The sequence below is a fragment of the Sphaerodactylus townsendi genome, linkage group LG05 (genome assembly GCF_021028975.2).
Source record: "Sphaerodactylus townsendi isolate TG3544 linkage group LG05, MPM_Stown_v2.3, whole genome shotgun sequence".
Classification (NCBI taxonomy): Eukaryota; Metazoa; Chordata; class Lepidosauria; order Squamata; family Sphaerodactylidae; genus Sphaerodactylus; species Sphaerodactylus townsendi.
In genome coordinates this window covers 120716738-120744412 of record NC_059429.1, presented here as the reverse complement: position 1 = coordinate 120744412, position 27675 = coordinate 120716738, and the positions used below count along the sequence as shown (strand labels likewise).

At 44.1% G+C, this 27675-nt stretch overlaps 1 protein-coding gene across 1 annotated transcript; it reads left to right on the top strand.

Annotated features, from left to right (window-relative positions):
- On the top strand, positions 1-27375 carry CTCFL (CCCTC-binding factor like). The gene is made up of 10 exons (XM_048497903.1): positions 1-423; positions 4102-4357; positions 13274-13441; positions 13634-13767; positions 15237-15357; positions 16198-16347; positions 18980-19140; positions 23620-23802; positions 25972-26089; positions 27236-27375. The coding sequence occupies exons 1-10, from the start codon at positions 1-3 to the stop codon at positions 27373-27375; spliced, it is 1854 nt and encodes a 617-aa protein (XP_048353860.1).
- The last annotated feature ends 300 nt before the right edge of the window (positions 27376-27675 follow it).

Here is a 27675-nt window from a genome sequence, read left to right as displayed (position 1 = left end):
ATGGGTGGTAGTAACTATGGTGCCCAGGTCAAGAACCTGTGTCCCATTTCCCTCAGCCAAATGCTGGAAGTAGATGTTCAACCTCCCCAGTTTTCAGGGGAAGGAGAAAAGCGTCTTATATTGCTGAAGACCGTGCAGTTGAAAATAGAAGATGATGTCCAGCAAGATGGTCCTACCTACCTGCAGAACGGGTTGCAAGGCCTGTTATCCCCAGAAGTGAGCCTCTTGCCACCCGTAGATGTGATGCCACAGAGTGTAAGCATCCCAGGGAACTCCGAGGAAGGCTTAGCAGTAAATTTCCTGGAAAGGATTTATACAGTCCACAGAGTGGAAGCGATGCCTGTGAACAGTCTGAAAGAAGCATCAGCATTTGACGAAGATAAAAGATCTGCGAGGAAGACCCCAGACGTCCTCTGGATTAAGGTAGTAGTTGTGCCTCTTGGTTGAGGTAGCTGTATAATTGACAAGGTAGCTCTGCTTGAGGATTCATTAATGCAGCCGTCTGAGTTCTTGGATATAAATTGGTTTAGGCCTTTTGAAGTGCGCGGGATTACCTCAGCTTCCGTTGGCTTAACTGCACGGCGGATCTGTCTGTCCTTGGGTAGCAACGGATATGGTAATGTGATTGTCCTTGCTGTGCTGAAAGATAGTTAGGAGCAAGGAATTTACATAAATAATCTTCATCAGGGATGTATCTAGATGCGAATCATGTAGGACGGTTCTTAATATGAATTCCTCTGAAAATTTCTTCTTCTTTTTTTTGGATATTGCTTCACATAAAAGAAGATTGCGCCTATAAATCCTAGGACTTTATATTATAGTGATGTAGCAGATGTTAAATATTCCTGCAGGTCACGATCGGAAGAACAAATATTTCATTCTTAGATTCCTGTTTTGTACCCGTATGGTTGAAGGATGGTTGCAGACTGATTTATTTTGGTAGGACGGAGCCGATATCTCTGCTTGTGGTGGCTCCAATGGTTTAAATCCAAACTAATTAGGGATCCTGTTCAAATACAGTTATATTACCCCTCCCCCACCATTCAGCAAAAGTAATTTATATGTAGAAATGGGGGGAGGGCAGTTTGGCAGGTAAATCAATCAATTATCCCAAGTGCACAAAAGAATTGTAATAATAATAACAATAGGTATTTCTGATGGATTTTGCTTGGGGCCAGTGTGCCTTACGGCAGAGGTTGTAGGGTGATAAGACCCACGTATGCTCCAAAAAAATGTAATCAGCCCTCATTTAGTATTGATGAAGCTTTCTAGGACCACAAAACATTCTTGTTGCTAGTAACTTACAAGTACTGAAATCCACAAGCTTCCTGAACAGTAACCATTCACCTGAGAGGCCTCCTCCTGTTCCAGGTGTGAGGATGCTATAAGCTCCTCCCCAGCACTCTGTATGAGTTCAGTACAAGCACTTTTATCTGGTAGTCCTGACCCTGGCTACAATTTGGGATTCCAAGGGATACCAAGTTCGTGATGCAGAGGCAGGCACTGGTAAAACACCTCTGACCATCTTTTGCCTTGAAAACCCTAGAGAGTCGCTACAAGTCAACTGTATTTTTGACCGCAAAACCAAACAAAACGACTCCAGTGATTCTTACTCATATGGCTCTGTAGCGTCCCAGCTGTGGCTCTTCTAAGCACCATTCCCCATTGTGGCACCTGCCCCATGTCTTAAGAAAGTGGGCAAAGCCCTAGCCTGATGGAGATTGTGGTTGGTAGTTGGTTCCCACCTTGAAATTGATGCCACCAGAAAATAGGGTGAGCTGTAAGCCTCACTGGGATGTAAGTAAATGTGGCTGTTTTGGTGGATGCTGATTGTGAATATGATTCTTTATGAGCTGCAGAGTACCACTGATATATGCTTTCAGTGAGGATCTCTTTGATCAAAAGGACAAGATCAAAAGGACTTTTGGGAAAAAATAAAGAATGAAAGCTGGGCATTTGGGGGAACCAGCAGATCACATCAATAGATCTCTTTAGTGTTATAATCTCTCTGTGTGTAAAGTGCTATCAAGTTGTGGCTATCAAGTTATGGTGACCTCATACAAGGCAAGCGAGAAGCAGATATGGTTTGCCATTGCCTTCTTCTGCAGGGTGTCCTTGGGATCCCCCATCTATCTCTATCTATCTATCTATCTATCTATCTATCTATCTATCTATCTATCTATCTATCTATCTATCTATCTATCTATCTATCTATCTATCTATCTATCTATCTATCTATCTATCTTTCTATCTATCTATCTATCTATCTATCTATCTATCTATCTATCTATCTATCTATCTATCTATCTATCTATCTATCTATCTATCTATCTATCTAATCTATCTATCTATCTAATCTATCTAATCTATCTATCTATCTATCTATTGTTTAGTTTTATATACCGCCCTGTCCCCGAAGGGCTCTGGGCGGTGTACAACAAAGTCAAATCATAATACAACTAAACAATTAAAACTAAACAATTAAATTCCAATATAGATTACTAATCCCCTTTAAAAAAACCCTTTAAACCAGCGGTTAGTACAAAATTTAAATCAAAGTCGATAAAAATCCCGGTAAAATCCATTTTAAAACCCTCCCTAAATGGGAAGACTGTTGGCTCCATCAATAAAAAGATGTAAACAGAGATGGGAACAGAAGGGGAGGGGGCACCATCAACGTCTGGTTACTCCAAAGGCCCGGTGGAACAACTCAGTCTTACAGGCTCTGCGGAATTTACCCAGGTCCCGCAGGGCCCGGACAGCTGGAGGAAGAGTGTTCCACCAGGCCGGGGCCAGGGCTGTAAAGGCCCTGGTCCGCATGGAGGCCAGCCATATCATTGAGGGGCCGGGGACCACCAGCAGATTGGCCTCTGCTGAGCGCAGAGGCCGAGTAGGGACATATGGGGGTTATCAGCTTTGCTCTGAGAAATTCCTAGAGATTTTGGGGGCGAAACCTAGAGAGAGTCGTGTTCGAAGAGTGGACAGACTTCAGCAGGGTATCATGTCATAGACCCCTTCCACACACGCAGAATAATGCACTTTCACTCCACTTTCAATACACTTTGCAGCTGTGTGGAATAGCAAAATCCACTTGCAAACAGTTGTGAAAGTGGATTGAAAGTGCATTATTCTGCATGTGCGGCAGACGCCATAGATTCCACCCTCTAAAAGCAGCCATTTTCTGCCAGTCTTTGTTGACTGGAGACCAGTTGCATATTCAGGAGATCTCCAGCCATTACCTGGAGGTTAGCAACCCTAGATTCAAGTAATGCCTACTCATCTTCCAAGATTTGATGAGATCGTATCATACCATTCAACTAAACAACTCAATGGGTTGTAGAGAACAACTCATATACCATAAAGGAAAAAAACTATAACCCAGCTACACACAAGGTGATTCAATAATAATAATAATAATAATAATAATAATAATAATAATAATAATAATAATAATAATAATAATAATAATAATAATAATAATAAATAACAACAACAACAACAATAATAATAATAACAACAACAATAACAATAACAATAACAATCATCATCATCATCATCAACACCATCATCATTATCATTATTATTATTGTAGATTTCACAGCTGCCAGATCTTTAGCTGGTTGTTGGCCTTCATTACAATTCGAGCCTCACCCAGAGGCCTAGGAAGTTGTAATGTATCGGCGTAGCATTCGTGCGGATCCCAGCAGGGCTGCCTTCTAAATTTGACAGATGTTTATTGTTGTTGTTGTTGTTATTGTTGTTGTTATTATTATTTTAAATTAGCTATACTTCCCACTCCTGAAGGACTCTCTTGCCTGTGTCTGGTGTTGTGTGTTTATGCGTTTCCAGATTTCCACTGACGTGCTGTATACATTTTACAATGCCATTTTAATGTTCAAATGTTTTCTTACTTTTACTAGGATCAGAGATCAACGGTAATATATTTTTTTCATGTTTATCACTTGGGAAACCCTATTTAGATAGAAAGGAGGCATAAAAATGCTTTAATTAAATAAAAGTACGCCAGTGCTACTTGTGTTTAGGGGAGCGTTTAACTGCAGGACTTCATTTTAAATTATGTTCTTTTTCTTTTACGAACAGGTTGATAGAAGTAAAGATATAATTGCAGATGAAGGTCAGGGGCAGCAGCTGTCTGCAGCTGAAGAGGAAAGAATAAACAATCCCCTTGTGGTTCAAGCAGCGAAGGGTCTGGGTGCTCAAATTAATGCTGGCTCCTTTCCGTTGCCTGCGCCAGAAAATAAAGACCAAGGGGATGGAGCTGAATTGCAACAGTCAGTTTCGACAAGCACCAGCGTCCCTTTGAGAGCCCGAGGAAGCAGAATTCGAAGGGGAGGAGGTACCAAGTCTCTCATTCAGCTTTGACATTTATGCACAGTACCAGTTACGGTAGTGAAGATCTTAAAAGTCTTTGAGGATGGTTGGTCACTGTTGGTTTCATCTAGCATGAAGTTCATGCGATCTTCTAGGAGTGTGATCCACTTGTTGTTCATCCATTTGGGCATAGCTGGGTGTGAGTCCAGTAGCACCTTAGAGGCCAACAAGATTTCCAAAGTATGAGCTTAGAAAGTCAAAACTCCTTTGTCAGATATCTTTAACTCTCAAAAGCCTATGCCAAAAATCTTGTTGGTCTCTTACAGTATAGGATTCATATTCTACTGCAGACCAAATAGATACTCTCCAAAACTATCATTTGTGTGTAATTTTTTGTTAGCCCGATCTCATCACATCGTGAAAAACAAGCAGGGTTGGCCCTAGTTAGTGTTTGGTTGGGAGAACACTTAAGGAATCTCAGGGTCCAAACAGAAGAGAAACAAAACCCAACCTGTAAAACAAGCTAGGAACCAAAAGGCTGAGAGCAGTAGTCTCTCTAATCCTTCCCCAGTGTTGCACAAAACATTGCAGACACTGAGTGGAACTGTGAGCCGCCTGGGAGATCACCCCCTGCCAGTGTGGTGTAGTGGTTAAAAGCAGGTGATTCCCCACTCCTCCACCTGAGTGGCAGAGGCTTATCTAATGAACCAGATGTGTTTCCACACTCCTGCATTCCTGCTGGGTGACCTTGGGCTTGTCCAGGGGTCTGCAATTGGCCATGCTGCCAGGGGCTGATGGGAATTGTAGTCCATGAACATCTGGAGAGCCATAGGTTGCAGACGCCTGGGCTAGTCACAGTTCTCTCAGAACTCTCTCAGCCCCACCTCCCTCACAAGGAGTCTGTTGTGGGGAGGGGAAGGGAAAGGAGCTTGTAAGCCACCTTGAGTCTCCTTACGGGAGAGTAAGGTGGGGTATAAATCCGAACTCTTCTTCTTCTGCCAGACAGCCCGCTATCAGCACAGAAGCAATTTGGTGACTGCACAGGGAATGTTGATTGAGAGGGGGAAAAATTAAAAATATATTATACTTTTTATTGCCCAGTGCCAAATAACTAAAATTTAAAACAAATTATTGTACATCCCAAATTAAGTGCATACTCAATAGACACATTTCATTGTATAACACTTAAACATAGTTACACATGTTCAGTGCCACAAAAGACTTAATGTGCTTCAACCCATAAAGGGTCTTCTTCAGAGGTCAGTAAAATACACACACACAAACAAGTACCTTCCACATATTCAAAAACTAAAATGTCTTATTCAGGCCTGGAGGTTTGTATATGTATCCTGTAACTGACAAAATAATAATACATGGGATTAAATATACACACACACACACACATATACATATATACATACCCATATATATACATACATACATACATATACATATACATACATTTATTATTATTATTATTATTATTATTATACACATTACAGCACAGCACAAGTGTCTGGAATTCATCTCTGAATATCGAGTCCTTCCCAAGGACCTAGGATATTAGAGTTATTTGCGTAGAATATGTGCAGTTCCTAGAAGTGCTGCTTTCTGCAGCATGTGGACTGATGTTCTGTCTAAGTTTAGGCTTTCCAGATGTTTTTCAAGATTTCTTGGGATTCCTCCTAGAGCACCAACTACTAGTGGGATTACTGTTGTTCTTTTTTGCCACAGTCGATCTAGAGCTTCACCCCCATTTTGGTAGGTCCTTGTATTCCTTGTGGATCTTTTTTCCAGCTCTCTTTGTCCTCTACCCTCAGCTGTCCAACTGGCACAGCAACATCTATGATCCAAACATGTTTTTTCTCTACCACTGTTATGTCTGGGGTGTTGTGTGCCAGGTGTCTGTCTGTCTGTATCTCTAAAGTCCCAGAGTATTTTTGCTTCTTCTATTTTCTGTGATCTTCTCTGGCTTGTGCTCGTACCCTGTGGTCTTGCTACATAGGGCAGGCCGCACCTTTTGCAAAGCGTCTCCAGTGCACCATTGCTGCTAGCCTATTGTGACGCTCGAGATAGTCATCAGTTTGGGCTATTTTCTTACAACAGCAGATGATGTGCCTCCACGGGTTTTCATCACCCTCTTTGCAGAGACGGGCACTTTGGGTCATTGTAGGACTTTTTCTAATTCGTGGTCTTTTATTGCATTTGTCCTTAATGTGCTTGCTCCTGGGCAGCAAAAAAAATCAGGCCTTCAGTTTCCTTCTTTAGAGTTCCCCTTCTGAGCCAACTCCCATGTTTTCTTGCTGTCAACCTTCCCTTCAATGTTCTGTAAACTACTGCCCATGGAGTGGCTTGTTTAGCCACTGCCCTCTTCGTGGTTTTTAAACTGTTGGACTCCTATACTCTTTTGATTCTTTTTTTTGGCTCTTCAGCATCTCAGCCTTTGTGGACTTCTTTCAATGCTGGCTCTTGACTTTCTTGGATGTATTCTGTCAGGGCCTCTTTTCTCTTCCTCTACTTGGATTGCTTGATGTGGGAGCAGCCCTCTTCCTCCTCCTTCTGACCTTAAGCTAGGTAGAGTCTGTCTACATCACTTCTTGGATGCAGTGCCCGCATTGATGGTCAAGTAATTTTCTCCTTGTTTTTCTGTCCAGGATGTCCAATTCTGCTTGTAAATCAGCAGTTAATTATGCCAGCAGTGTAGCGTACATCACAGGCAATCACCGCCCAAGCATTAACTCATTGCCTTTATTGTATTTCTCCATTTAACTTTTTTTTGATTTCAAAAAAAAAAAAAAATTTTTCTACCCTCTTCTAAGATATTCCTTCCTAATTGCGCCTTTGACTTCTGCATGCTTGATGTTCCTCTCTGGCTTGCAGTATCCCCTGCAAGTATTTGTAGCTTTCTATTCACTGGTAGGCTCTCTTTATTTCTATGGCATTTGGCATATTCTACACCCCTCGCATGTTGCAAGTTTTACCTTTTACTGGAGTTCCAAAGTTGCACACTTGTCAAGTCCAAAATCCATTGCAATGTCAGTGCTAAAGACTCTCATCACTGTGTTCAGTAGTGACTCAATCTCTGCTTTTTTGATTTTCCATAGAGCTTTTGTAGGTCATCCATGTATAGAAGGTGTGAAATTTTTGGTGAGTTTCTTGCTGTCTGATATCCTTTGGACCTGTTTTCTTCTGTAGGAATTATAGAAAGCGGAATCATAGCAATAATGAAGAGTAGTGGGGACAGAGAGTCTCCCTTGGAATATTCCCTTCGGATGTTGACTTTTCCTATTCCTGTCTCCATTGATTATTAATTCTGTTTTCCAAGTGTGCATTGCATTCTTGACCAATTTCTTTGATGTTTTCACTGACTCCAATATATCTCCAGGCAATGAAGTGGATCCAACTGTGTGGCAGTGAGTCGAATGCTTTCCTGTAATCAATCCAAGCTACATGCAAGTTGGTTTTTTTCCTTCTTTTGCAATTCTCAAGGATCATTTGTATCTATGAGCAGTTGATCTTTGTTCCCCTACTGTTTCGCTTTTGTTTCCTTTTTTTTGTTCTGGGGGCAGCAAGTTCTTTCCTTCCAGGTGGTCTTGTATTGCATCAGCTAATATGCCAGTAAGCAGCTTAAAGGTTGTTGGTAGGCAAGTGATTGGTCTGTAATTGCTAGGGATTGCTCCCTTTTCTTGGTCTTTCATTATCAGAAACGCTTTCCCTCTAAGTTGGGTCATCCATTCTTCAATTTGGCCTGTTTCGCAGCACTTGATTCAACTGTTGGGCAATTCTTTTCATGCAAGTTGGTCAGTTTTTCTTCAGCCAGAATCCATGTAGTTCATCATTGCCTGGGGCAGTCCAGCTTCTTCACCTTTTTTTTGCCTCGTTTTCCAACCATTTTAGTTGTTGTTATTACAAGGTTGTCCATGTTGTTGCTGCTAAGTTCAGCCTCCACATCTTTGGGCCCAATTTGCATTTTTTGGCTTGTAGTTCTTTGGGCTGTCCCAAATGTTTCTCCAGGAACTCAAGTTGTTTGTTCTCTGTCTGGCTCCTCCTGTGTTCTCTGTTTCACATCTCCACTTCACATCTCTGGTAGAATCGTTTCTGGCTGGAGTAGAAAAGTTGATTCTGCTTGAATTGAGCAACCCTTTGCTTCCGGAATCTTGCAATCTTCTTTGAAACTGCTACACCAGCTGTTGTTTGACCACAATTCTCTATTGCCTCATTGAGTTTCCTCTTGTCCAGGTGGTAATTCTCTTTTAAACTAGGTCTGCCTTTTGATTTCTCTCTATTTTTCAGCTTCTTCTCCTTCATGCTTTTCTCAGTTTGCTGGCATCCCGGGATCGTAGTTTGCTTGGATTTTTTTCTCTTCCCAGTCTGATTTTCCACCTTTGGAGTACCTATTTCTCGGTCTTCTTTCTGGGTGATGGATCTTTACCCCTAGCTCTTTAGGTAATCTGTACTACTGCAGTGCTGGGTAATAAGCATAAGCTGGTTTGTTTCTATGGAAAGACATTGTTTGATTCCAGCAATGACCTTGTTTGCATCCTCTTCAGTGAATTCGAGCAGATCCTTCCTTGGAACAATCTTCAATGGTGGCAATCTTGTATCGCTCATTTGCATTGTTCATGTGTTCTAGGATCTTTCTGCATCAGCTCTTTCTCCCTGCTTTTTTGTCATTTGGGGAACTTTGGGTTGTTTGGGGTTGGCTCCTTTGGGAGGTGTGTGTGGATTATTGTTGTTTCTTCCTCCCTCTTCATATCTCCCTGTCTCTTGCAGTCCTTTGAATTGTTGCCAATTTTGCTTGAATTTCCTTTTGAGTGTTTTCTTGGCATATTCTTCAGTACCATTGGTCTTGTGCTTTCTGCTGGATTTCTGCTAGTCTCTAGTGCACTAAAAACCTTGTTCCTTTTCTTAATATATCTTCTTTGATCAGCAAGTCTCTTTTGCTCAGTAAGTAATTTCTGTGTCTGGGTGAAGTTCTTTCCAGACTTGGTAGGCATTCTGTTTGAGGTATCCTCTTTTTTGACGGGTTGATTTGTAGTAGCAAGCCATAATTTCTATTCTCTGCATTACACTAATAGCTTTTCGACAAGTTTGTTCGGTACTCTCCAGTAGTCCTGCAGCTCTTCAGCCCTGGTTGCTCAGCTGGAAGATCCTGGAGTCCTGTAGCCCATTTTCCCTGGCCAAGTGCCCAGGTACTCCAGCACTAGACGCCGGGTCAACTTGTTGACCCGGGCTTAATTTAATCGGAATGGGGTATAAAGTTTCTTTTTTCTTGTCTTCACCATGAGCCTTTTGGATTTTGGGCACATTTAGTCTGGCTCCTCATCAGAGGCCTCTCTGGTTTGGGTGGCCCTCCAGCACAGCCCTCTGACTTATTGGAGCACACAAGCCCCACCACCACAACAAGGTAGTGCCTTTTGGGGGGATTATTATTATTATTATTATTATTATTATTATTATTATTATTATTATATATATATATATATATATATATATTATTACATTACATACATATTACATAATTATTAATTGGGTTTATAAACCGCCCTCCCCCGAAGGGCTCAGGGCGGTGAACAAAATAGATAGAGCACAGAATTAAATTAGATACAATAAATATGGATTAAAACAGCTCTAATAAAATAAACCCTACCCTATTTAAAATGCAGCATCAATTAACTCAAGATGGCGCCTGTTATCAGTTCCCATAAACCCCAAAAGGGGAGGGGTGGCAGGGTCCCCATGATGTCGTAAAAGGGGAGAGGAAAAAATATATATATGTATGTATATATATATACACATGTGTGTGTGTGTGTGTGTGTGTGTGTGTGTGTGTGTGTGTGTGTGTGTGTGTATACGTGTATATAGGGTCACTATGACGAGGCAGGCAACGGCAAGCCACCTCTGAACTTCTCTTGCCTTAAAAGCCCTACTGGGGTCACCATGAGTTGGCTGCAACATATCAATGCTATCCATCACCAAAATCGTGAAAGACCATCACAAAGAGTCAGCTGCACCTGGGAAGCATAAATGGTGACTGTGAGGAAGGGAGAGATGTTTTGAACCCATTCATCATTTTGTTTCTGGGTCTTCCTAAAAAAGAAGATGCCACACACCTCCCTCATCATTCAGTGCCACAAAATGCTTTTCTGTTTGTGAATTTGCAGGTGCTTTGTAATCAGCATGAACAAGGTTGTGTGTGTGTATTTGTGTAACGGGGTGTGTGTGTGTTTCCTTGTGAACAAAGGAATTCTGTGACATTTGAATCTCACAAGTCTGAGTAAGGTGTCAAATTGGGTTCTCATTTGTGAGGTTCAGTGTTTGACACCCATGTTTTACAAGCATTTCCTCCTCAGAGAATCTCGTGAGGAATTTGGCGGACAATTTCTTTAGGTTTTTAGAGCTTCTCACATTTCAGTCCTTTCAGGATGTATTCAGATAGTTGACTTAAATACCCGTTAAAATGAGCATAAGCTTGCCCTGTTGCCAAATTCCTGGTCATGCCTCATCCCCTTGCATGAGAAGGGCAGAAACTGGAGCACGGCTCACGTACCAGTCTGGCAGGAAACCAGATTCATGAACATTTTAATTCAGCTGCAGTCAAGTTGGTCATTTGAAACCACCACAGATGTACAATGTGCACGGCACAAAAGAAGTTTATTTAATGCAAGGTAGATGACATCTGAATAAATGAAAACTGGGCAGCCCAATCTAGATGGGGGCGGGCTGAATGCTCGCTGGGAATGGCAGAGGGTTATGCCAACTTGTTTGCCCCCTCTGTTTGCACAAGGGGCGCCTTCTATCAGAGGGGGTAGAGGCACTGCATGTGGTGAAACCCGGAATTTCAGCTCTGCAGTGGTGAAACCCAAAATTTCAGGTCACCGCAGAGCAACACCAGCATCCACTTGGATGCCAGCAGGGAGGCAAGCCAGGGCATTTTGGGGGGTGAGGCTGAGGTTAGTTATGCATTCCAGCCTGGGAATGCTGGTTCCTAAACCTGCAGACGTATGCTGCACAAAAGTGCAGCATAACCCTGTTTGGTATGTGGGGCGATTCGGGCAGTAGGAGGGTTTTTTTTTTTGTTTTATCTCGCTTCTACACTGCCCAGTGTCCCTTTGGAGACAGCACAGCGCTGTCTGTACCACGCTGCCTCTGGCCACTCCCCGTTCCTCCAATCTGGATTACGCTCTAGTTTTTACAAATGTCCATATAGTAAAAGCAAGTGTGGTGTAGTAGTTAAGAGCAGGTGGATTCTAATCTGGAGAACTGGGTTTGATTCCCCACTCCTCCACCTGAGCGGCAGAGGCTTATCTGATGAACCAGATGTGTTTCCGCACTCCTACATTCCTGCTGGGTGACCTTGGGCCAGTCACAGTTCTTTGGAACTCTCTCAGCCCCACCTACCTCACAAGGTGTCTGTTGTGGGGAGAGGAAGGGAAAGGAGCTTGTAAGCCACCTTGAGTCTCCTTAACAGGAGGGAAAGGTGGGGTATAAATCCAAACTCTTCTTCTTCTTCTAAATAAAATGCAGGTCTTAGTCATCCAATGAATTACCCAGTTTGTTAAAAAAAAAAGGTATGCATCATCAGTTTGTGTGCGCTAGCTCCTTACATGTTGATTAATCACAAATATCTTGTCATACATAAACTCGGGTTTTGTAATAGTCAGACATGGTGTGAAGTCTGTAGCATTTTCCAGTGATTTACAGTTGGAAATATACACTGAAACTACCAGCCAACATTATTTTCCTGTTCACTTGAAGTTTACCCGTCTCCTGACATAATGTTTATCTCTGCCAGCGAACATGTGGCTTCTTTACCTGTTTCAAGTCTTCATATCAGCTGTACAAAAACACACCTCACTCAAACATTTCCTCCAAACAATTGAATCCCTCATCGAAGACAAAAATTTGGCAATTTCCTGGATGCTTACTTAAAGGGAAAGGTAGTCTCTTGTGAAGCACCGGGTAATTACTGACTTGTGTGTTGACTTCACATCACAACATTTACTAGGCAGACTGTGTTTACAGGGTAGTTTGCCATTGCCTTCTGATCATCTACACCAGTGATTCTCAACCAGGCTTCTATGGTACCCTGGGGTGCCATGAGCACGTCCCAGGGGTACCATGACAATGCTACCGTGTTTCCCCGAAAATAAGACAGTGTCTTATATTAATTTTTGCTCCCAAAGATGCACTATGTCTTATTTTCAGGGGATGTCTTATTTTTCTGTGTTCTGTTCGTCGGGCATGCTTCCAAACAAAAACTTTGCTACATCTTACTTTTGGGGGATGCCTTATATTTCGCACTTTAGCAAAACCTCTACTACGTCTTATTTTCTGGGGATGTCTTATATTCGGGGAAACAGGGTACCACCTGCCCTCCCACACCAGAGTCAAATGGATTTTGAAGGGGGAGGGGGGTTGGAAGCCTCATGGGCTCCCTTTAAACAACACTGAAAACCAGCATTGTTTTATTTGCCTGAATTCAGCATGGATGGGGGGGGGGGTAGATTTAAAGGGAGTTCTCCCTTTAAATCCCCCCAATCCATGCTGAATTTAGGCAAACAAACAACGTGGCTGTCAATGCTGCTTTCCCTCCCCCCACCTACAGGCCAAAAATGGGGAAAAAAACCAAAAATGCAAAAAAAAACCCAGAACCTCCAGGGTACCCTGAGATATGAAGAGCGAGGTCAAGGGTACCGCAATGTCGAAAAGGTTGGGAAACACTGATCTGCACTTTACCCCCACCAACTTTCAACTGAGTCTGTTCACACATTCCAGTGAAGAGAAATCTATTGGTTTGTAGCCATGTCCCTTTGTTTGGGGGTGGCTAGAAAAGCTCTAGACTAGAGGGGTCCAATCCTCCCTCTCTCCCCGCCACCATTTCTTTCTACATGTGCTTTTTAATGAGTTATTGGACCTGGCAACAATTGTGTCCTTCCAGGAAATGTGCTGCACCGTTGTGATTTCTGTGCGTTCACTTCTGTCAACGTGTTGAGCCTTAACCGTCACATGAAAAAACATACGGATGAAAAACCCCACATGTGCCACATCTGTCTCAAGGCCTTCCGTACTGTCTCCTTATTGCGTAACCATGTGAACACCCATACAGGTATGGCTAGCTCTAGAAAGCTTTTTTGACTGGGATGCCGTCAACACTTACCGGTCACATGTTCTTCTAAGGATGAGGGAGTGTTCTCTTTTGAGCCACGGGAAATGGAAGTTTGTCGTCACCTGAGGTAACCAGAATCCTCCTCCGTGCATCTCATTATCTAAAATGTGGATTCTGGTGTCTTCTTCATAGGGACCAAACCGTACAAATGCGGCGAGTGCGAAATGGCTTTTGTGACCAGTGGGGAGCTTTCGCGCCACAGGCGTTACAAACATACTCTTGAGAAGCCCTTCAAGTGTTCACACTGTAACTATCGTAGTGTAGAGGTAAGTACAGAAGTCATATTGAGTACTTACCAAGGGTGGGTTCGGGCTAGAAGTAGAGGATTATTTTTCCAAGCGAGAGACAAGTGTGGTTAGAGCGTTGGACTAAGACTTTAGAGATGAGGGTTCAAATATGTGTTCCAGGGTATGCACTCTAGAATAAGGTGACCAGATTTTCACCTTTTTAAAGCGGGAAGCCGCCATAGCCTTGCTGACCGACAGGAGCGCTTACTGCTTCTTGGTGGCGCCCCGGTTTCCCGGCACCCTGTGACAGGGCAGGGGAAACAGGAGAGCTCCAGAAGGCAGTGCTGCACTGAGAGGTTGTTATCACTGCCTTCTGGGGCGCTCCCCTGTTTCCCGCCCTGTGACAGAGCGGGAAAAGGGGAGCGCCCCAGAAGGCAGTGCGGCAGCCTTCCAAAAATCGGGAGATTTAAAAAACCCCGCGGGACAAATTGCTTAAAAGCTGGACTGTCCCGCCAAAAGCGGGACGTCTGGTCACACTACTCTAGAACCAAAGGTGGAAGGGCAGGTGAAATGCTGGAATGATCAACGTGTGAAAGGAACTGCAAAGATTTTCATGGGGCAAAAGGCCTTTGCAGAGATCCTTTATGGAAAGGGAATGGATGGGGTGAGCAGTAGCCAGGAATTCAAATTCGAGCCATGCACAGAATTATATGAGAGCACTAATACAACTGGGCAAGGTGCTTCAGTGCTTCATTGATGACTTGTGGTAAGACTTTTATGCCGCTTCCTAATAAAGGAATCACAATAAACATGACAGGTAATCAGCCTGCCCATTATTATTTATTTATTCAATTGAATAGGCCGCCCCGTCCCTTTCAGGATTGGAGCGGCTTACAACACAGGGTGAACACAATAAATAAACATTTTTATACACATTAAAATCAACATTGGAACCTCATCATCCACATTCTCTAACTGCAGCGATTCCCCTAAATTCAAGAGGCAGTGTTTATAATTTTGGGTGTAATGTATCAACACCCCAACTAGTGGGGACAGGGACCAAAAAAGGAAAACAAGAAGAAAAAACAAGAAAAAGGGGAAAAGAGGAGGGGGAAGGAATGGGAGGGGGCAGGCCAGCTGGTACCACTGTGGCCTCTACCATAAACCTGGCGGAACCGCTCTGTCTTATAGGCCCTGCAGAATTGCATGAGATCCTGCAGGGTCTGGAGGCCCTTCCGCACATGCAGAAGAATGCACTTTCAATCTACTTTCAATGCACTTTGCTGCTGGATTTTACTGTGCGGAATAGCCAAATCCACTTGCAAGTAGTTGTGAAAGTGGATTATTCTGCATGTGCTGAAGGGACCCTGGTCTCACTAGACATTGTTCTACCAGGCATGAGCCAGGGCGAAAAAAGCCCCTGTCCCTGGTTGAGGCTGGCTAGCCAGACCTTTCTTGGGCCATATCCTGGGCTCTTAATCTCTTTTTCTTTGTGTTCCTTATGCTAGGCAAGCAAGTTGAAGCGCCACATCCGCTCACACACTGGGGAGCGCCCTTACACCTGTTCTCTGTGTGCCTATGCTAGCAGAGATACCTACAAGCTGAAAAGGCATATGGTTACTCACTCAGGTAGGCAGGAGAAATGCTGTTTTTAAAACAGTGCACTGCTCTTTTGGTCGGGTGAGATTTTTTTCCAAGTCATCTGTTTTCCAGTTATGTCAGCCATAATAGCCACTAACTTGATCTTGTCAGCGCTTCATACCCAAGCAGGGTTGGCTATAGTCAGTCCTTGGAGGGGAGACCCCCAAGGAAGACCAGATCTCCTATGCAGAGGCAGGCAACGGTAGACCACCTCTCTCTGAGTTTTGCCTTGAAAACCCCCTAAAATACAGCTTCATGACGTCGCTATGAGTCACTTGTGACTTGATGGCCCACGTTATGTTTCTAAGGGGACTTTGGGATGAGGTGAGTTTGAAGTTGTGATTCAAGGGGAGAGAGTTCTAGGAATCAAGAGCACCAATAGAGAATGGGTGGAGTTTTTAATTCAAATACATAACCTTTATCATTGGTTGGTACAACTTTTGGTTTCCTATCACAGTGGTTAATGGGGATGCCCAAAATAGTGTACATAAAAGTAAAGCAAAAGATTCCAGTACCACTCAAGAGTGTTTCTTCCCCTTATTCCCTTGCCTTGAATTTTTAAATAAAAGTAATTGGGAGATTGTTACTTTTGGCAAAGGCTTCTGGGAGAGATGCAACATTATCTAACTTGGTGCAAAGCACATCATGTGAACAAACCAGGAGAAATGCAATCCCTGGTGAAACGGTGCACATGAAACAGGTATATCTGATGTTTGTAGTGGGAGTAAATTCAAGAATTTAAAAAGTGTTATATTTAGAGCACCAATTTTTTTAGCCCTGCTGTTTTACTTCCAATTTACATCTTCGTCTTTTCTCCCTTTTTTAAAGGTGAAAAGCCCTTTGAGTGTGGGCTTTGTAAGGCCAGGTTCACTCAGGCTGGAACTCTGAAATTCCATGTTTTGCACAAACATGGGGAAAATGTACCAAAATACCAGTGTCCTCGCTGCAATACTTCTGTCGCCAGGAAGGGAGATTTACGTAAGTTTCAGGATTCTGTTATTCACTTTTTTTTAAATGAAGAATTAAGGCTAGTGTCTTAACGTAATTCAGATCCCAACCATTTAACATACAAAGCGTTTCTTCACACCTTGTCTTGTTGAACTCCTTACAACAGCCCTGCAAGTTTGTCAGTGTTACAATCCCCAAATTGCAAGTCGGTGTGCAATTAATACCACTGTGCATGAAGTAAAGCACCGAGCAAAACAAAAACCCTGGTATGGTCGTACAAATGCGTCAGGTTTCCTTTTGGCACAACAATGCCTATGTGTACAGGTAGATATCATTATGCTGTAAAAGAGGGGAAAAAACAGAAGGAAGCTTAAGACTGTAGCAAGCTACACACATGCACCCATTTCTGAAATTAATTCTAGATATTCTTCAGGTAAAACCAGAAATCAGTCAAAGTAGAAAAGATCCAGGGTACAGGACCAAAGAAAAAGACTCTGATCAGGGAAACTGAAGTTCAGGTCTTCATTCAGCCATGATATAAACTACAGTGGCGTATCTACCTAGGGTACCCCTTGTCTCCGGGCGCCACTCTTCTGGTCACGTGGGGGGCGCAAAATCGGCCCCCAGTGTGACCAGGAAGTCCTGCTGCCTCGTTGTTTTCGCATGCCTTGACGTCCGTGTCAGTCGAGGCATGCAAAAACGATGAGGCAGCAGGACTTCCTCAACCCCCCCTGGACTCCCCGCCCCCCGCCGGCTGGGCTCCCAGTTGCCAGCCTGCAGTCTCTTCTGACCTCCCCTCCGGGCAGACCAGAAGACACTGCAGTCCCAGCCTCGAAGACCTGCTTTTACAAGCACTGAGGTCGGGGGGGTGGGGCTTGGGGAGCATGGTGACACAGGCGGTGTCGAGGGCACTGGGGGGTGGAGCCTGGGGGCATCAGGGGCGGAGCTGGGAGGGTGGTGGGGCAAAGCCTGGGGGGCCTCCTGGAGACAATTTGTCTCTGGGCGCCATTTACCCTGGTACGCCTCTGATAAGCTATATGATCCAAGCTCAGTAATGCACAAAATAATGATTCTGACAAAGGCAGTGAGTAAAAATGAATTTCTGTGGGATCTTCACAGCCAGACCTGCAGCTGCAACCTAAAGTAATGTTGTGATGAGCATAGGAGCAATCTACTTAAGCGTTGCTTCAAAGCCATCTCTGCATATTTCAGAGTCACTCCTCTGAGTAGTTTGCTGGACTGGATGCCGTCCCTGAGAATGGGCAAACTTCTGAATGTCCAGAACTGGCACATTATTTTTTAACTGAAGGGAGGTAGCACCATCTTGTGGCTGTTCTAAGTTAATGAGCGCATGTCTGGTTAGCCTCCATAGTAACTGTAAATGTATTCCGCTGACAAATTTGGTTCGTTGTATGAGAACTCCTTTGGCTCAAAAGTCTTTATGTTTCTCTTGAGTACACATCTGCTTCATTTTTAGGTGAAATTTTGTCACAATCTGTGAACATCTGTATTCCCTCCCCCACACTGTTTCTAGTCTGAAAATTTGGCTTCCCCTCAAAATTGCTCAGGAGTTATATGTAAAGACTTTGATTGGGAATAAAAGGAGCAGCAGCAGCAGCAGAAGGCCATTGCTTTCACATCCTGCATGTGAGCTCCCAAAGGCACCTGGTGGGCCACTGCAAGTAGCAGAGTGCTGGACTAGATGGACTCTGGTCTGATCCAGCAGGCTAGTTCTTATGTTCTTATGACATTTCGCCAAGATTTTTGGAGCTCTTGTTGACATTTCATATTAGGTAAAATTTACTCTTACTGTTATAGTCTGTAACAAAAAAGAGGTTAGTAGAGATGTATATTCCTCTGCCAGGCTGGACTTTCTTTGTTGTAGAATGCTCCACCTGGATCCTAGTGTCTGCCTAGCCCTGTGCACGCCCCTCCCCCACAATCCATTTGAAAGTAAAAATACACTTTGGCATTCATGCCCTTTTATCAAAGTACCATGTTCAGTAATGCACAAAAAAAAAAATCTACTCACTACTCACTGTGGTTATCATGTGCCGCAGAGCCCTGCGTTTATGATGCAGTGTGGGATTGGGAAGCAGATAGAAATGCTGGGTTTTTTTGAAGCTTTTATCTTCTTCCCCATCTCCTGGCACCTACATCCCACATTCTGCAAAATGGAGCTTCAGAAATCCAGAAAATGATGAACAATCTCTTTCATGGAGCAGATTTTGAGTCAGGTCAAATCCCCACTACCGTCTTAGCCAGGCTTCAGAACACAAACGACCTCAAACCTGGTTAGTGGGGAGTAGTGGGGGTTCGACCGGGGAGGTCGTCCTTCAAACCTGGTTAGTTTGTGTTCTGAAACCTGGCTAAGACGGTAGTGGGGATTCGACCTCTGATAGCACCATAAAGATCAACATTTTTTTTCCCAGGGTATAATCTTTTGAGAGCCAAAGCAATGTTCATCAGATCTGGCTTCTCTGGTGAAGCTCCCTTTGACTCTCGAAAGGTTACACCCTGTAAAATCTTGTTGGTTTCTAAGGTGCTGTGGGACTCGAATGTAGCTCTTTTACCACAGACCAACTTAGCTCCCATCCTGAAACTGTTTGCACGGAGCAGTCTTTGAAAGGGAAGAAGTAAGGTTCTGCAAACCCTGTTTCAGGTATCCACTTGAGAAATCTCCATTCCTATGTCGAAGTGCCCTTCAAGTGCAATTACTGTGACGGTGCCTTCCATGAGCGCTACGCCTTCAGACAGCACAAGAAGACTCACCGAAATGAGAAGAGATTCAGATGTGATCAGTGTAATTATGCATGCAAGCAGGTATGTGAGACAGTCGGGGTCTGACTGCCAGTTCCGTGGGATTAACTGGGGCAGATATCCTTGCTTTGATGACTGCAAATATTTATTGCTGCGGCCGGCAGATCCGGTAGTTGCACAGAGAGCATCGAGGTTTGCTGGTGCAGTCGGCAGGATGGGGAAATTACTTATGGTAAGCCTTGTGGAGTGTGGCTTACTTAGAAATAAGAGCAGTGATGCTCACTGTCACGATCACAGGAGAAAATCTGGGTCTAATGCATTTCTCTTTAGCGTGTGTCTGAGCTAATCATTGATGCGCGAGAATGAAAATGAGCTAAATTATAGTAGCATGTTCCGAAATCGTTATATGTTACATTTTAGTTTTTAAAGCAGATGGAAGAAATGAGATCCTCCTAAATGGTACCTCAGTGGTTGGGCAAAACATATGTCCTATTGACCCACAAATTTGAGAGTTAAGTTGCTGAAGGTCCAGCTACACTACAATGCATTTCTTGGATGCCTGGTGTGCTGTGTGAGTGAATGTTGTCATCTGTGGGAAAGGACATTCTATCATGTGAACCCCCATCCGCAGTATTCAGTGGTACAGCCCAGAGACTCCTTTATTCCCCCCCCAACTGAGAACTTAACCTTCTCCACCTTCTACAATTAGGATTGCCAACTTCCAGGTGGGGTCTGGAGAACTACAGAAGACAGAGATCAGTTCACCTGGAGAAAACAGATGCTTTGGAAGGTGGACTCTATAGCATTATACCCCATCCCTTTCCCCAAATTCTACTCTCCTCGGGCCTCACTTCCAAAATCTCCAGGTATTTTCTAACCTGGAGCTGGCTACCCTACCTACAATGTCTGCTTCTTGGCCCTTTGAAGAAGAAGAGTTTGGATTTATACCTCACCTTTCTCTCCTGTGAGGAGACTCAAGGTGGCTTACAAGCTCCTTTCCCTTCCTCTCCCCACAACAGACACCTTGTGAGGCAGGTGGGGCTGAGAGAGTTCCGAAGAACTGTGACTAGCCCAAGGTCACCCAGCAGGAATGTAGGAGTGGTTCTCCAGATAAGCCTCTGCCACTTAGGTGGAGGAGTGAGGAATCAAACCAGATTAGAATCCACCTGCTCTTAACCACTATACCAGTGGTGGCGAACCTATGGCACGGATGCCAGAGGTGGCACTCAGAGTCCTCTCTGTGGGCACACACAAACAGGGTCACCCCCCCCCCCCCACACACACACACACATGTAGGCTGGCCTGGGCCACTGGGCTCGATTATCAGCATTAAACCTAAGACCTAATTTTGGGGAAGCAGTGTAGGTAACCCTGTTAAGCGCTGTTAAACCCCACTGATTTTCATGCGAAGAACTAAAGCGCAATCCTTTACCTGGGAGTAAGCTCAGTTGTTGGCAATGAGCCTGCTTCTGAGTAGACCCTCCTAGGGTCGTGATTCACCCATTGGAAGAGTTGAACGGTTGCTTCAAAGCAAAGCCACCCACTACCACCAAGCTTACTCCCGAGTAACGCACACCTCAGAGCCAACCACTTTTTTTTAACTAAAGCATCAGTATTCAGGTTAAATTGCCGTGTTGGCACTTTGCGATAAATAAGTGGGTTTTGGGTTGCAATTTGGGCCCTCGGTCTCGAAAAGGTTCGCCATCGCTGCACTATACCATTCTGGCTTCTTTGGAGTATCTGTTTCCATTATCCATTCCCTGCTCTCCTTTAATTTCTCCAGTATTTTCATATTCTTCTGAAACAAGTTTTTGGGGGGTCTTTATTGACCTTCTGGTCTCTGATTCTCCACCTTTAGTCATTTCTCCATAGGACTAAATCTGATTATTCCAGTTTAAAAATAAACAAAAGCTGATTTCCCCTTAGCAGAAGATTCACTTTTTCCCATGTCCCGACTTAAGCCTGGATAGAAGTGATTAGACTTCATCCCCGTGGTATGTGTTTGCGAAAGAATTTTATTTAAATATTTAAATTTTGTTGGCTGGTTCTCGACGGCAGCATTTATTTGTTTGCTTTGCTGTACAGCCAATTTCTGCATAAGACATGCACTATTAAAAAGCGGATGTTTGAACGTTTTCCAGTGTGCTCTAATAATAAACGGAGGGTTTAAAGGGGGGAGAGGAATTATTTATTTTTGAGATGAACTTGACATACTAAAGTAGGATTTTTTTTCATGATTTTTTTTCTGCTTTGAGAAATTAAAAAAACCAGCATTTTGGGTTTCCAGTGCCAGGTTGGGAAATACTTGGAGATTTAGGAGATGGAACCTGAAGAGGGTGGAGATGGGGGAGGAGAGGGCCTTCAGTAGGATACATTGCCAGAGTCCACTTTTCAAATCAGCCATTTTCTCCAGAGGAACTAATCTCTGTCACCTGTACATCAGTTGTAGTAATGGGAGATTTCCAGCTTTAGTGTGCCCCAGGATCTAAGTCAGGGGCGTCCAACTCTGGCGCTTCAGATGTTCATGGACTACAATTCCCATCAGCCCCTGCTGGCATGGCCGTGTTGGCACTTTGCGATAAATAAGTGGGTTTTGGGTTGCAATTTGGGCACTCGGTCTCGAAAAGGTTCACCATCACTGATCTAGATCAAAGTGTCAGGAAATGAGAGAGGTGAACTGTTGCCCCTTTGACACAGGCAGCATTTCTCCAATTGGGAATCCTTGCTTCGGCCTGCCCCCTTGCATGCTGAACGCCAGGTAGCGAGGCTGTAATTGACAACCTGTGGGTCCCGACCTCCAAACTGCTCCCATTTTCTCTCACAAGGGAGCTGTAAGGCTCAGAATCCTAATCTGGGAGAGGAGCTTGGGGCCTGTTCCTGTGAGACAACGGGACTCATCTGAGCAAGGCCTATGAAGGCCTCTTCCTGAAAATGAGTAAGATCAGCAGCCGCACATTTTCTGTGGCGGCTCCCCCCTTGTGGAATGGCCTGCGTGAGGAGACCAGGAAGGCTCCTACATATCTGTCATTCTGAAGGGTGGGCAAAACAGAACTGTGCAGAAGGCCATTTTTATAAGGAATATCTTTTCTGAGTTTTAACGCCTGTGAATAGGTCCTAGGTGTTTTTTATTTAGGGCTGCCATTCTGTCAGTTGGGTCCCACCCCCATGGGAAATTAAAAAAAAACAACCTCTGACTTTAGCTACTGCATCATGTCACTTCTGATGAACAAACAGACGTGACTTAGGGTAGCTCTAGAAATCTCTGAAAACCCTATGGTTTTACTGGTTTGCAAAAGGGTTTTAAAAAACCAGGTGTGACGTGATGTTGTGGACCCCACCCCACCCACATTCCCCCATATCTCTGCCTGCAGCCCTCCCACCAGGTGCCAGGCACTACTTGGAAACTATTTTGATTGTATTTATGGGTTTGTTGTTCTATTACCAGTTTCTGTTAATAAAGCAGTGTGGAATTACAATTTAAAGCAACCTCCTGCTGTATTTTAAACTCATCAGAAATATTTCTGTTTTTAAGTCTTCCAGCATCATCTCTTTCTCCTTAATTATGGAAAATATCTGGTGTGGAAATGCCTTTATGCAAATGAAGGTTCAGTATGTAAATACAGAATGAAATTTGAGGTCTAACTAGCTTTGGTGCAAGCTAGAAAAAATTGGGTGCTGTGTGGTTTCCGGGCTGTATGGCCGTGTTCTAGCAGCATTCTCTCCTGACGTTTCGCCTGCATCTGTGGCTGGCATCTTCAGAGGATCAGAGCTCTCTGAAGATGCCAGCCACAGATGCAGGCGAAACGTCAGGAGAGAATGCTGCTAGAACACGGCCATACAGCCCGGAAACCACACAGCACCCAAGTGATTCCGGCCGTGAAAGCCTTCGACAATACTAGAAAAAATTGTTTTCCACTTTCCTTTATGTACTTGTTGATTTATCAGTTTCATGCTGTTATTTAGCCTTAGTGGCATTTATGATCCACTTTGGACTGCATTTCCAAGCAACCTGACTCTGAGAAAACTCATTCTCAGAATGCTAGGGACTACCACCAGCCTCTGAGGGCTTTTGAACTCTCTCTTTAGTATAATACTGCTCAAGGCCATTGGGTAAATGAGTTGTTTCGTATAAGTAAAGTAAGCTAGAAAAGGATTCCACCTTAGAAGAAGAAGAGTTTGTATTTATATCCCCCCTTTCTCTCCTTCAAGGAGACTCAAGGGGCTTACACTTCCTTTCCTCACCGGCTGCAACAAACATGCTGTGAGGTGGGTGGGGCTGGGAGAGCTCCGAAGAACTGTGACTAGTCCAAGGTCACCCAGCTGGCATGTGTTGGAGTGCACAGGCTAATCTGGTTCACCAGATAAACCTCCATAGCTCAAGTGGCAGAGTAGGGAATCAAACCCGGTTCTCCAGATTAGAGTGCACCTGCTCTTAACCTCTACACCACACTGGCTCTTGTTAGAAGAAAATCTTCAGGACGGGGAATGAATGCTGCTTTCTTTATCACAATCAGAGCTTTTAACATGTCTTAAATGTTTTAGGAGCGCCACCTGGTTATGCACAAGCGGACACATACTGGAGAGAAACCCTTTATTTGCGTAGCTTGCAGCAAATGCTTTCGGCAGAAGCAACTGCTCACTGTTCACTTCAAGAAGTATCACGACTCCACTTTTAAGCCGAAAGTCTACAGCTGTCCTAAATGTGGCAAGGGCTACTCACGCTGGGTAAGCACACGACAAAGTCCGCCGCACATCCAGAACTCACTGTCCATCCCATTCCATACAGACATAAACGCAGGACAAAACAAACCCTGCAGCAGCATTTACCATCCTGCAAAACAGAGCTGCTGTTGGAATGAGAGGCCTTTGGTCAGTGGTGGAGCTTGTGTTTTCCATGTAAAAGGTCCGAGTTTCAGTCCTCGGCGTGACTGGTTAAATGATCTCCGTTGAGCAGGTGTTTGAAAAAGCCCAGGAGATAGGAAAAGTGCTACCAGTCAGAGTAGACAGTACTGAGAGAAAAGGATCAGTGGGGAAGAGCTGTGTGGCTAGAGATGTGAAAGCCAAGCCTGGGGGTAGGTGGGTGGGTTTGTTTGTTTGTTTGTTTGTTCATTCGTTCCTGAGGTCCCTTATTCCCAAGTTTTTTTTCTGATGGAAATGTTGCAGACTACTGAAAAACCTCGTATGAACTATTTTCTCTTTTCAAATGAATGAAATGCTTTTAAAGACCATAGACCAGTGGTGGCGAACCTATGGCATGGGTGCCAGAGGTGGCACTCAGAGCCCTCTCTGTGGGCACGCGCAAACAGAGTCACCCCCACCTCACACATACATCTAGGCTGGTCAGCCTCAGCTCACTATTAGCATTAAATCTAAGACCTAGTTTTGGGGAAGCAGTGTAGGTAACCCTGTTAAGTGCTGTTAAACCCCACTGATTTTTCTACGAAGAACTAAAGCGATCCTTTACCTGGGAGTAAGCTCGGTTGCTGGCAATGGAGTTTGCTTCTGAGTAAACCCTCCTAGAGTCATGATTCACCCGTTGGAAGAGTTGCATGGTTGCTTCAAAGCAAAGCCACTGACTGCCACCAAGCTTACTCCTGAGCCAACCGTTTTTCTAAACTAAAACCTCAGTATTCAAGTTACATTGCCGTGTTGGCACTTTGTGATAAATAAGCGGGGTTTGGGGTTGCAATTTGGGCACTCGGTCTCACTGCCATAGACATATACAACTCTTAAATCCGAGTTGCATAGAAGCATAACTCACCTCATGAGGGGAGCACGCAGGGATTTCATTGGTTCTCAACAGTTGCTTGCCTTCTGTTGTCCATTGGACCTGTTGTGGCTGCCCTTGTGGTTGACCTTTTCACCTCTCTCTCTCAAACCACTGTGACATATTTACCCCTAGACTGGATAAAATGGAGCTTATTGCCTTGTGGGGTGGGGTGAGATCAGAACGAGGTGGGGCAAAACCCTTTGACTTTTTCTCAACCGTAAGGCGTCTCAAAGCTCCTTCCTGTTCCAAACTCCCCACAAATTCCTTCCTTTTCCAAACTCCCCACAACTGACACTTTATGAGGCAAGTGGGGCTGAGACCCGGATTCTTGAGATATCCTGGAGATCAGCCCGTCAGGTGGAGTGAATCCTTTGGCACTCCAGATGTTAGCAGGGACTACATATTCCCTCATCAGGCTCCCACTGGCCATGCTGGCAGGGGCTGATGGGAATTGTAGTCCATAACATGTGGCGTGCCAAAATGGAGATTCCACCACCACCACTGGACTAGCCCAAGGTCAACCAGCAGGCTCCATGTATATGAATGGTGAAACAAACCCAGTTCACCAGATTGGAGTTTACCACTCATGTGGAGAGGAGTGGGGAATCAACCTGGTTCTCAAGATTAGAGTCCACAGCTCTTAACCACTGCATTATGCTAGCTCTGAAAGTTTCACTGAGAATTTAGCTCTCTCTAACCAGGTAGCAAATATTAAAGTATATGTACTAAGATGGCATAGGATGCATTAGCTATACCTTGTCTCTCCGAAAGATAGAAGTTCAGTTGTGACCAAATACCCCTCTTCTTCCTATGGAATGCTCTGCTGTGGGTGTGACTCTTTAGGAGCAGACTATCTGAAGAAGAGGAGTATTTGGTCACAATAGAGCTTCTATCTTTCGGTGAGACAAGGTATAGCAATTTTCTGTCAAGTATTACATATATTCACAAATTTGTTTGTAGGCAACTAAGGCAGTTAGATATTTTAAATTGCATACATTTTCTTTTTTCAATTTATATCCCGCCCTATTCCCGTAGGGCTCAGATATTGTAAATTTATAAGAGTATAAATTAAGTAAATAAATAGTTATTGGTCGAATAACCTACTGTTGATCTTTTTACAATAGAATAATATGCGTAAGCATGCTGAAAACTGTGGGAAAGCGAGAGCCGTCCAACCCAGCAAAGGAAGCAAGCTGCAAAAGAAAGACAGCAAGAGATCAAGCCACAATATCAAACAAGAAGGTAACGATGGAGCCGGTCTCTGGGTGCGACTGAAGTTGGAAAGGGCTGTTTGCGTACATTGGGATGGCCTCCCTGCTAAGATGGATGTCAAGAGCTGAACCCTAGTGTTTTTATCCAGTGTTGAGTCCTGTGAGAGAGGTTGAGAGAGTATGAACATTCAAGGATACCAAACATACTCAGCAGCAGAGTTGGGATCTGAACCCAGTTCTCCCAGGTCCTAGTATTATATAAGGTTACCAGTTCTGGGTTGAGGAACTCCTGGAGATTTTGGGGGTGGAGTCTGGAGGAGGCCAAGTTTGGGGAGGGGAGAGACTTGGCAGGATAGAATGCCATAGAGCACAGGTGTCAAACTCGCGCCCCTCCAGATGTTATGGACTACAGTTCCCATCATCCCCTGCCAGCATGATGCTGGGACTGTAGTCCATAACATCTGGAGGGGCACTGAAGTTTTGGACTCCTATTACTATAGAGCCTGCCTTCCCAAACAGCCCTATTCTCAAGGGGAACGGAACTCTGTAACCAGGAGATCAGTTGTAATTCCAGGCGATTTCCAGCCACCAGCTGATCTTGACAGCCTGATGATTCGCCCTAATCCAGTGGTTCTCAAACTCCCTAATGCCGCGACCCTTTAATATAGTTCCTCATGTTGTGGTGACCCCCAACCCTAACATTTATCCATTTTACAGATGGAGAACACTGATGCAGAGAGTCTTAGGCAACCCCTGTGAAAGGGTCGTTCGACTCCCAAAGGGGTCCCGACCCCCAGGTTGAGAACCACTAATCTCTTTCTGTTTGTTGTTGTTTTTGATATAGAATCACACCCCACTTACAGTGATCCTGTAGAGCAGAGGTGTCCAACCCAGGTGCTTCAGATGTTCATGGACTACAATTCCCATCAGCCACTGCTGCGCCTGAGTTGGACACCCCTGCCGTAAAGTTTCGAGGCAAGAAACATTCAGTGATGCTTTGCCACTTCTTGCCTTCTTGTGGCAAAACACATATTCTGTTGTGGTCTCCCATCCAAATACTGACCAAGGCCAACTCTGCTTAGTTCCCGAGATATGACAAGATGTCGAGTTAGGGCCAGTTTATTCTTGGGAATAAATCATGTTCACTTTTTTTCCCCTCTCTGTCTTTTCCCCCCAGAAGCGGCTGATTGGGTGAACTCTCAGCACTACACCCTGTATAGTATTCCTGTTACAACTAGGGAGAAGGAAGAGGCTCTGTTGGAAGATAAAAAATCAGGAGTTACTTGTGAGATGATCTTCAACTTGATGGATAAGTAATTCAGAAGGCACCTCTTTCTTTTGCTTGCCAAGGCTCAGATACAGGAACCTGTTTGACCTGGTTGGTGTTTCTGATGCGTTGCTATGAATTGAACATTTGTTGACATTATCTAAAGCTACACACATTTTGCATATTCCTGTCAGGGACATGAAATGTAGTCCCATTCTGTTGTCTTTTCAAATGAGATTCACACTTATAAATCATCTGATTCTCTTGCTGTGTGCAATTCTGAATAAATTACTGGGTTCTGAATTTCTTCCATTCAGATTTGAAACTTTACTTTAAAAAAAGAGAGAGAT

Excerpts from the sequence above, each read along its gene's own strand:
- CTCFL (XM_048497903.1), top strand. The coding sequence starts at position 1 with ATGGGTGGTAGTAACTATGGTGCCCAGGTCAAGAACCTGTGTCCCATT. Across the intron at positions 4,358-13,273 it reads CAGAATTCGAAGGGGAGGAG|GAAATGTGCTGCACCGTTGT; the intron begins GTACCAAGTCTC and ends GTGTCCTTCCAG. Across the intron at positions 13,768-15,236 it reads GTAACTATCGTAGTGTAGAG|GCAAGCAAGTTGAAGCGCCA; the intron begins GTAAGTACAGAA and ends TCCTTATGCTAG.